The sequence below is a fragment of the Pempheris klunzingeri genome, chromosome 18 (genome assembly GCF_042242105.1).
Source record: "Pempheris klunzingeri isolate RE-2024b chromosome 18, fPemKlu1.hap1, whole genome shotgun sequence".
Lineage (NCBI taxonomy): Eukaryota > Metazoa > Chordata > Actinopteri > Acropomatiformes > Pempheridae > Pempheris > Pempheris klunzingeri.
The window spans coordinates 632,091-642,237 of NC_092029.1; the positions used below are offsets into that span (position 1 = coordinate 632,091).

Below are 10,147 nucleotides of genomic sequence, written 5' to 3' on the forward strand. Positions count from 1 at the left end.
ACTGATGGATGACTGGTGGGTGACTGATAGAGGTGACTGATGGATGACTGGTGGGTGACTGATAGAGGTGACTGGTGGATGACTGATAGAGGTGACTGATGGATGACTGGTGGGTGACTGATAGAGGTGACTGATGGATGACTGATAGAGGTGACTGATGGGTGACTGGTGGGTGACTGGTGGATGACTGATAGAGGTGACTGATGGATGACTGGTGGGTGACTGATAGAGGTGACTGATGGATGACTGGTGGGTGACTGGTGGGTGACTGGTGGATGACTGATAGAGGTGACTGATGGGTGACTGGTGGGTGACTGATGGGTGACTGGTGGGTGACTGGTGGGTGACTGATAGAGGTGACTGGTGGATGACTGATAGAGGTGACTGATGGATGACTGGTGGGTGACTGATAGAGGTGACTGATGGGTGACTGGTGGGTGACTGATGGATGACTGGTGGGTGACTGATAGAGGTGACTGGTGGATGACTGATAGAGGTGACTGATGGATGACTGGTGGGTGACTGATAGAGGTGACTGATGGGTGACTGGTGGGTGACTGATGGATGACTGGTGGGTGACTGGTGGGTGACTGATGGGTGACTGATGGATGACTGATGCAGCTCAAATGTTTTTGTCTTTTTTTTAAAAACATAATAAAAGTAATATTTGATATAAATGATCTGTCTGTCTGTCTGTCTGTCTGTCTGTCTATCTGTCTATCTATCTGTCTGTCTGTCTGTCTGTCTGTCTGTCTGTCTGTCTGTCTGTCTGTCTATCTATAATAATGAGTTCCTCTTCCGGACTGTGAGCGGCAGCACTGAGGCGGCCACACCACCGTAAATGACAGAAGAAGAAGAAGAAGCAGCAACAGAAGAAGAAGAAGAAGAAGAAGGAGGAAACACACCCTCCACATGTGGACCTGTGGCTACTGCTTGAATCTGGGATTACACATTAAAACTGCTCCTTTACAGTTGAAATGGACGAAGAAGAAACGGTAATTAACGCTGCACGTTTCCGTTACGTCGATAGAAATGGCGGCGCACGTTACCTACGTACAGTTAGCAAATGAGCACAGAGAAGTTGTGTTAGCTAGACGGTCCATACCAGACTCCATTCAATAATTTGCTGGATTTGTGTTATTTCAAGCGTAAGACATATTATAACTAATGCATAGATCAATTTTAGACTTTTTACTGAACTTCTTCGAGCCGGTTTAACAATCGGTTCATGTTCTCAGGTCCAGTAAGAATGAAAATCTACTTAAATACAACATTAATGCATCAATGAGAAGTCAGGACTCAACTGTTCTGACTCCCTAATAATTCCTTTAAATGACACCACAGCCAACATTTGTTTGCCGAATTTATGATAAAGTTGTAAAATAGTTTCAAGACTTGAACGAAATTTCCATCAAGCGAGGAAAGTGAAAATATTGATGTTGTGAACGGAGTCATGGCTTCATGTGTTATTAGTCCTCCATAATCTGAGCTGTGTGTTTTAATATAGTAATAATAATACTATTATGATAAATGAAAGCTTTTGTTTAAAGTCTTGGGGTTATTAACTAACTTTATCATTACAGTATCAACACAGTCTGAACTGACAGACTGAAACACTGTGTGTGTGTGTGTGTGTGTGTGTGTGTGTGTGTGTGTGTGTGTTCAGGCTGGGTACAGGGAGCCCTGTGCTCTGTGCTCGGCGGTGGATTGGGGAGTCTCAGACGAGGGTCGTTTCTACTGCAGATCCTGTCACAACGTCATCGAGGTAAGCGGACTTGAACGCAGCGCTGCACCAGAGTCCCTCAACATTTTACAGCGTTTAATAAAGTGACGAACATCCGAACATCTTTCCTGAAGTGTGACAGAGGGAGTTTTAGGCTCCAGTACAGAGACTAGGTTAGATGTTCGGTGCACACACCACATCCAGGTTTACGTCCAGGAACATCTGCAGTAGGCCCCGTCCCATCATGCCTCTGGGCCAGCTGGGCTGCTGATTGGCTCGTACCGCAGTGGTGACGTCATTGGAAAATGATTTTTAGTCCGCAGCAGATTTGTGGTGATAAAACCACAAGCAGCCACAGGCCTGAAGCTCCTGCAGCATGAGCCCGTCTGTCTGTCTGTCTGTCTGTCTGTCTGCCCGTCTGTGTCTGTCTCTCAGCATGTTTTTCCGTCCTCAGAGAACCAGAGAGGTGGTGGACCCCACCACCATCCTCCAGGGCTCCTCCAGGGTCTCCGTCATCAGCAAGGGAACCGGATCCAAGAGGCCCGGTACGTGGTTCTGTCCAAACACAGGAGGTCAAAGGTCAGGCGCACATTCACAGACATGAATGTGTGAATGTACATTGAGAAAAATGGTCATTTTACACAGGAGCTGCTGCCTCCATCAGTCAGTGAGTCTGTTATCATGTGACTTTGGTGAGTTGAAGGGTTCATTCAGATCCAACATGATATCTGTGTAACACAAACACACTGACTGATGGAGCAGCAGCTCTAAAATCCCTGTTTTAGTGAATGTAGTCTGGTGTGTGTGCTGTTTGTGGTTAAACCAAAAGGATCTTCCAGGTCTCTCTCTGTAGGGATCCTTTCCATGATGCTGTCACACACTTAGAATAACACTCTGAGCCTGTCAGTGGATCAAACAAGCTCTTTTAGTGGACCTACTGTGATCAGGTGCAGTTGTCCCAAAGGATCACGTTGCAGCCATTGCAGCCCGTTTGGTGTCTGCTGGCTGAGGTGATCTACTGGACCAGTTCCAACACTTTTACTACCTACAGTCACTCAGACACCAGGATGAGGACACAGAGGATGATCTCGACTCCTCCTTCTTGTGTTTTCAGAGCGAGGGCGTCAGTGGAGGATCTGTGAGGGTTTCCAGTTCATCCTGAGGAGCCAGGCCGACGCTCTGCTCAGGCTGGGGGTCCGTCCACACTTTAAGGTCTGTTCTCACTCCTCTTAATGAACCATGGGGGGGGGGCAGCTGGAGCAGGACCAGCCTGACGTGAAGGTGTCCTTTCAGGACGACGTGCTCTGTCAGCTGTGGAGACTTTACCTGCAGAAGAGTCGACATGCGTTCACCCACAAGCCGGAGAGAAGCTCCAAGTTAAAACTGGTGAGGTCACTTTTCACCTGTCTGTGTTTTATAGTATTTATTTGTGTTGTTTTAATATTTTTAAAATTTGTTTAAAAAAAAAAAAAAAGGTTATTTTTTATAATCTGGATGTTTTATTGTTTTATTTCTATATTGTTGAGGTATTTTTAAATAAATGTGTTATAATGTTTTTCCTCTACATTTTTTCATATTTAGTTTGAATTGTTTTCAATATTTTTGTCGTTTTTATATTTTAATATAATTTTTATCGTGTTTTTTCCAATTCAAGTTTTTATTTTCTTGAAATCGTTTTTAATTAATCAATTTTAATATGTTGTTCTTAATTTATTTATTTGTTGAATTTTTAGATATATTTTATTAGTTTCTATCATGATTTCTCCAATGTAGTTATTATTATTATTTATTATTATTGTTATTACTATTATTATTATCATTATTATTATTATTATTATTATTATTATTATTTAGTGATGTTCAGATATTTTGATCACATGTGTTTTTATTCTTTTTATTAGTAAATCTTGTCTCTGGAGTTTTTGCTGTCATGGTTTCTGTCCTCAGCGCCGTACGGACTCGGACTCGGAGAGCGCTGCTGCGTCGTCTGCCGTGTCGGCCAGTGAGACGGACCCGTCCGGCGCTGCCGGGTCCAACGCAGGTGTGAACAACAATCATATTCTGTGTTTTTCAAAATAAAATGAGCTTTTACTTTTATAGGGGACAGAAAATGTTTATGTGTCAGTTCTGGAACTTTTAAGTGTATTTTACTTTGATGTCTGACAGACTGAAGTAGGTGAACTGCTCCTTTACCTCCTCAGAGGCCTCCAGTGATTGGTCGCTGTGTTCGGGCTCCGTGGACGCTGCCAGCTACCTGTCGCCGCAGCTGAGGCGGCGCCGCAACGTCACAAGCATGAAGACGACCCTGGCTCTGATCCACCTCGCTCTGACCTGGAGCCGTGAGGCGCTGACGCTCAGCGACCTGCTCAGGTGACACACACACACACACACACACACACACACACACACACACACCTGGATGTTGGATAGAGACAAGCTCTCCAGGAGCGTTTGATTGAAGCGTTTGTTTCTCAGGCTGGTGAACGAGGGCCACGTCCCGTTCGTGAACGCCTCTGAGGAACTTCCTGAGGAGATGAAGCTCGAAGGCAAAGACGTCCTCCTCTTCAAGGTGGAGGTCAGACATCCGTCAGCCCCCGATAGGGGATCAATACTGTGATCGATCACCTGTTTATAGGGCCAGTTCACCCAAATCACAGAGAACACGCTCTGTACATTCCCTCAGAGAGTCAGGTGAGTTTGTTTCGTTCCACAGAGCGTCCCGTCCCACCCGGCGGTCCACCGGGAGGCTCAGTCTCTCGTCCTCTTCCTGGAGCTTCCTGCTTTTCCTCCAATCAGTCGTCAGAGTCTGCTGCACCCGGCGCTGCTCAGCCTGCGCTACCTGACCGACCTGAATCTGCCCGGTAACCGCACCGCTGACGCTCGCTAAGCCGCTGACGCTAAGTTTTGAGGTTACAATGTGCCGGTTGTTTCCTGTCTCCGCTCCCCAGACGAGCTCCACCCGTGGGTGTGCAGGCTGATGGAGCGCGCCGGCATGGCCGATCACACGCTCCACACGCTCGACCGCTCGTCCCGACCCGTCCTGCCACGGTACGACGTGCAGACCGCCGCCCTCATCGTCGTCACCATGAAGGTCATCTTCGGCCTGGACGACCACACCGAGTGGTAATGACTGCAAAGATTAAAGGGTCATTTCACCAAAGTCCAAACTGGGTGAACTGACCCTTTAATGAACTTAAACCCACGCTTGTTCCTGATTGGCTCTGAAATGCGTCCAATCAGGAACAAGACAGGCTGTGATGCGTTTCCTGTCTGCAGAACTGAAGCTGTTAACAGAGACGGTTTCTAAAAACACATTTAAAAGTTTTGTGTCTTTTAGGGAATTATCCAATGAGGCGGGAGCGCAGGACGACACAGGTGAGGCCCCGAACGCCTCGGGAATTTGCTAAAAACCGTAGCGATGAAAGTCCTTTAGAATATCTAATACTTTCTTTAACACCAGAGAAACATGACGGGGAGAAATCAGTCATGGTTACAGAAATCAGGATCAGCCAAACTGTCTGCTGCTTTCAGGGACCATGTTTAGCCTGAGGAGGTGGTACCGGCTGCTGCAGGCCGCTCTGACCCGAGCTCGGCGCCGGAGAGATCAGGACCTCGCCAGGTGAGAGATGAATCACCTTTCCAGGACTTTCTAGCAGACTTAAATCTTCGGCTGAATTTATGTGTTGGAAATGTGAAATTTTTGATTGAATATTTTGTGTGATTTTAAAGTATTGAAGACATCAAACCTCAGAGATAAACCCTTACAGCCGTTATATCGCTCTCTTCAAACACACCAGACTCCATTCACAAAAACATTCATTTTACCTCTTAGAACAAGAGAGCTGCGGGTCTGCTTCTGCCTGAATGGGTTGGTTTGCTTGTGTTATTTGATGTTACACAAATGTTGTGTTGGATCCAAACTAACCGTTTAAAACACCAAAGTCACGCAACAACACAATCAGACTAATTGATCGAGGCAGCAGCAGAGCAGCGACTCCGTTGTAAAATGACTGTTTTTGTCAATAGAGTCTGGTGGCTTTGAACCCAGTGATTTAGCGGCTGTTTGTGGTTAAACAAAATGATTTTATAAATATTCTTAATAGGCACTAAATTCATAAACTGAAGTAAGTTTATATTCAAGGGTGTCTGTGTAGATAACTGGTTGATGATTAAGGTGTTAGAAGCTGTTTGAAGGGATGTTTGCCTGTTTCACATTTATTAGCCTTTAAAAATAAACCAGTTTTCATTCATCTACAGTACTGATTATTTCTTTCCATCTCCTCGGCAGGAAACAGTGGAGGGCCAAGAAACCTTTTTACCCCAACATGAAGAAGAAATGTGTTGTGATTAAGAAGAAAAGTAAGATTCTGAGTTTGTACATCAAAGTCTGTACCTGGGTCCTCTGTGTCCTCATCCTGGTGTGTGAGTGACTGGTAGGTAGTAAAAGTGTTGGAACTGGTCCAGTAGATCACCTCAGCCAGCAGACACCAAACGGGCTGCAATGGCTGCAACGTGATCCTTTGGGACAACTGCACCTGATCACAGTAGGTCCACTAAAAGAGCTTGTTTGATCCACTGACAGGCTCAGAGTGTTATTCTAAGTGTGTGACAGCATCATGGAAAGGATCCCTACAGAGAGAGACCTGGAAGATCCTTTTGGTTTAACCACAAACAGCACACACACCAGACTACATTCACTAAAACAGGGATTTTAGAGAACAGGACTCAGGAACTGCTGCTCTGCTGCTGCCTCCATCAGTCAGTGTGTTGGTGTGTGTTGTTGTGTGTTACATAAATATTCAGTTCAGTACTTCAGACACTTTGGTGTTCATTTAAAACATTTAAAACACCAAAGTCACACAATAACACAATAAACACACTACCTGATGGAGGCAGCAGCAGAGCAGCAGCTCCTGTGTCCTGTTCTCTAAAATCCCTGTTTTAGTGAATGTAGTCTGGTGTGTGTGCTGTTTGTGGTTAAACCAAAAGGATCTTCCAGGTCTCTCTCTGTAGGGATCCTTTCCATGATGCTGTCACACACTTAGAATAACACTCTGAGCCTGATGTTGTCTTCAAAGCCAAAAAAAAACAAATTTAACGCAGCAGTTGCTCTGCTGCCTCGAATGGTTGGATTGTTTGTGTTATTGTGAGAGTCAGTTTGGATTCAACACAGTTTTTGTGCAACACATGATAAAACAAACTAAATCTTGATATGCTGTGAGGTAAAATTCCTGTTTTTGAAGGTTTCAACATACCGGAGTGAGAGCAGCGTCTTACTGCTGTGGTTTCTCAGCTGATATCAGACATCATGGTGCCTGATTACTGACTGTAAAAATGTGTGTGTGTCTGAGCAGGAATAGCCGAGCAGGTTCAGATCTGCTTTGAGAAGCTGTCCAGACGTCCGGCGGGCGTCGAGCGCGCCCCCCCCTCGAGCTTCAGGTTCTGCTGGGGGGAAGAGGACGGCGCCGACGGCCCCAGTCTGCACCAGAAGAAGCTGGACCGAGTCGTGACCCCGAAGCGCGACGTCCTGACCCCCTCGAACGCCACATACTGGCACCCGGCGCTCCGACCCTGCCGGCCGCAGTAGGTCGCTCGGTCTGCTTCAGCGAGGTCACATGATGTTTGGAAAAGTTAGAAGAACAAGAAGTCTCTAAAGTTTTTAGTCTGTAATAAAGCACCAAGCTGTTACAGAGTTTATTAAAGCTCATTAAAGAGTGAAGGAGACGTCTGACGTGACCTCACCTTTGGTTTACCTTCGTACATCATCACGTCCTGATTAATCCTCCTCTTCCTCCTCCTCAGGAAATGCAAGAGTCATTACTCGGAGGTGGAGGCGACGCTGCCTCGCACCTTCGTCTGGCTGCTGCAGCTCTTCTGCTTCCTGCTGGACGTGAAGCCGGCGTACCTGTACGAGGAGGTGCTGAGGGTGGAGCGGAGGGTCATCGGCAAAAAAACACCCAAGAGGAGGAGGACACCGAGCAGGAGCAGGAGCAGGAGCAGGAGCAGGAGCAGGAGCAGCAGCAGCAGCAGCAGCAGGAGCAGGAGCAGGACTAGGAGCAGCAGCAGGACTAGGAGCAGCAGCAGCAGCAGCAGCAGGAGCAGCAGCAGGAGCAGCAGCAGGAGCAGCAGCAGGAGCAGCAGCAGGACTAGGAGCAGGAAACCTCAGAGAGAAACCGGAGGACCACGATGAGACTTTCAGGTGTTTGTTGGAGTTCAGGAAAAACTAGTTTTAGATTTTGTTTCCATTGATGCATTCAAGGACGCTTGTAAATCCCAAAGAGCAGGCTGACAATCAGACCCTGCTTTAAGCCGCGTGGACGCTGTGAGGTCAAGGGTTCGGTTTCCACTGCAGTCGTCGCCTTAAAGACGCAGTGACGTGAAAATACGTCTTCAAACTTGTGATCCAATTTGTTTGTTTCAGCTGTTTGTTCATTTTTACATCTTCAATAAATGTTTAAGAAATGTGTGTGTGTGTGTGTGTGTGTGTGTGAGAGTGTGAGTGAGTGTGTGTGTGTGTGTGTTCTACAGTAAATACAAACCTCAGAACTTAAAGATCTTTCAAAGGTTCCTTCGGTGGAAATGCGGCTCAAATGTGGTTTGTAGAACCAGGAAGTGGGAGAGTGTTCACAGTGTTCATGGGAAAAATAAAGATCCAGATAAATCCAGTGAATGACTTTCACTGCAAACTGTTTTTAAATGTTTTACTACAAATCTGTTTCCAGTGAAGATGAAAGCAAAGCTGGAGAAGGTGGTGAGAGGGAAGCTGCTCTTCTTTGTTTCCAGCTGATGGAGTCTGCAGACAAAGAAACAGCCGGGAGCTGCAGGGGCGGGCGGTGACCAGCAGGGGGCGACACACACCGAGTCAGCATCACCGCAGTGACGCCCCAACAGGTACACACACACACACACACACACACACACTGACTTATTATTGTTATTTGGACAGCGACAGAAGCTCCGACATCACAAACCTGCAACTTTATGTCAAACTGGAGGTTTAATGATCGAGTGAAACACAAGAAGGATCCAGAACAGTTCACTAAAAACATTCACCTTTGAAGCTGTTTCTACCCATGATCCTCTCTGTCCTCATCCTGGTGTCTGAGTGACTGGGAGGTAGTAAAAGTGTTGGAACTGGTCCAGTAGATCACCTCAGCCAGCAGCCACCAAACGGGCTGCAATGGCTGCAACGTGATCCTTTGGGACAACTGCACCTGATCACAGTAGGTCCACTAAAAGAGCTTGTTTGATCCACTGACAGGCTCAGAGTGTTATTCTAAGTGTGTGACAGCATCATGGAAAGGATCCCTACAGAGAGAGACCTGGAAGATCCTGTTGGTTTAACCACAAACAGCACACACACCAGACTACATTCACTAAAACAGGGATTTTAGAGCTGCTGCCTCCATCAGTCAGTGTGTGTGTGTTACTGTGTGTTCTGTGAGTTTAAAACGAGTGTTTTTGTGAATGGAGTCTGGTGTGTTTGATGAGAGCGATAGAACGGCTCTTTGTGTCTATTTTTAGTTTTGTGTGTTTTTTTGGGTTATTTCTTGTCCATTTACAGCAAATATTGTCTGTCTCTGGTTGTTTTGTCTCTTTGCGGTCCTTCTGTGACTCTAATAGTCGGGAGTGTGAATAAAAAAGACCCTGTGGAGTATTTTCAGTGGTCGTGCAGCGATAAAAACAGAATCTTTCTCTCACGATCAGAACAAAACGTTTTATTCTCTGAAGTCAGGTGAGGTGAAAAAGAGTCGTCTGAGGACACAGTAAAAATGAGCCCCTCCGCATGTTGGCGTCAACCAGCCGCCTGTGAATGCAGCGCTGCACCGGGGTGATGGGAGGTAATGCTGCTCGCTATAGTATCGCCATGGCAACATGCCCAACGCTCTGAAGTTACCTAGCAACAGCCGCCATATATAACGGAGGGGTGAACACGGCAGCCGCCAAAACAACACACAGCTCCCGCCTGTGTGAAGCTGATTACAGCCGCCTACACGATGAGACCAGGTGACGGTCGATGCTCCGTCACCTGGGAGCTCTGATGATGGAGGAGGCAAAGATCTGCTACCTGAAGTGACCCTCAGAGGAGAAACCAGGTCTCTGCAGCAGCCGGGAGGACAAAGGCGGTCTGAATACTGAACTTCTCGATGATAAATATCATCACATCGTGTTTTTCAGACGTCTGAGAGGGAGAAGAATCAGACTGGTAATAGTTTGATTGTTCTGTCTTTTTAAGACACACGGTCACAAAAAGATGAGCTTAAAGGAACAAGTGCAGACGTACCTCAGAGCCCTTCCTGAATCATATCTATTGATGATGTATTGATCTAGTGAGGCGACTGCACTTCTACTCTTAAATCTGACAATTAAAACTTCTCCTTATTTCAAAATATTGAAACGTAAAAGCTTTTAGTCTTCTTGTGA

At 46.4% G+C, this 10,147-nt stretch overlaps 1 protein-coding gene across 2 annotated transcripts; it reads left to right on the forward strand.

Annotated features, from left to right (window-relative positions):
• The first annotated feature begins 885 nt into the window (after positions 1–885).
• taf1b (TATA box binding protein (Tbp)-associated factor, RNA polymerase I, B) lies at positions 886–8,372 on the forward strand. 2 transcript variants are annotated; one of them, XM_070848963.1, is made up of 15 exons: positions 886–995; positions 1,667–1,765; positions 2,178–2,268; positions 2,838–2,935; positions 3,017–3,109; positions 3,671–3,764; positions 3,925–4,093; positions 4,199–4,298; positions 4,437–4,584; positions 4,672–4,846; positions 5,046–5,098; positions 5,255–5,342; positions 6,012–6,082; positions 7,078–7,306; positions 7,526–8,372. In XM_070848963.1, exons 1-15 carry the CDS (start codon positions 978–980, stop codon positions 7,911–7,913), a joined length of 1,914 nt encoding a protein of 637 aa, XP_070705064.1. In that variant the 5' UTR covers positions 886–977; the 3' UTR covers positions 7,914–8,372. The 2 variants fall into 2 exon arrangements, with proteins under 2 accessions (XP_070705064.1, XP_070705065.1); XM_070848964.1 differs by having other exon boundaries at positions 5,061–5,098.
• Positions 8,373–10,147: the final 1,775 nt, after the last annotated feature.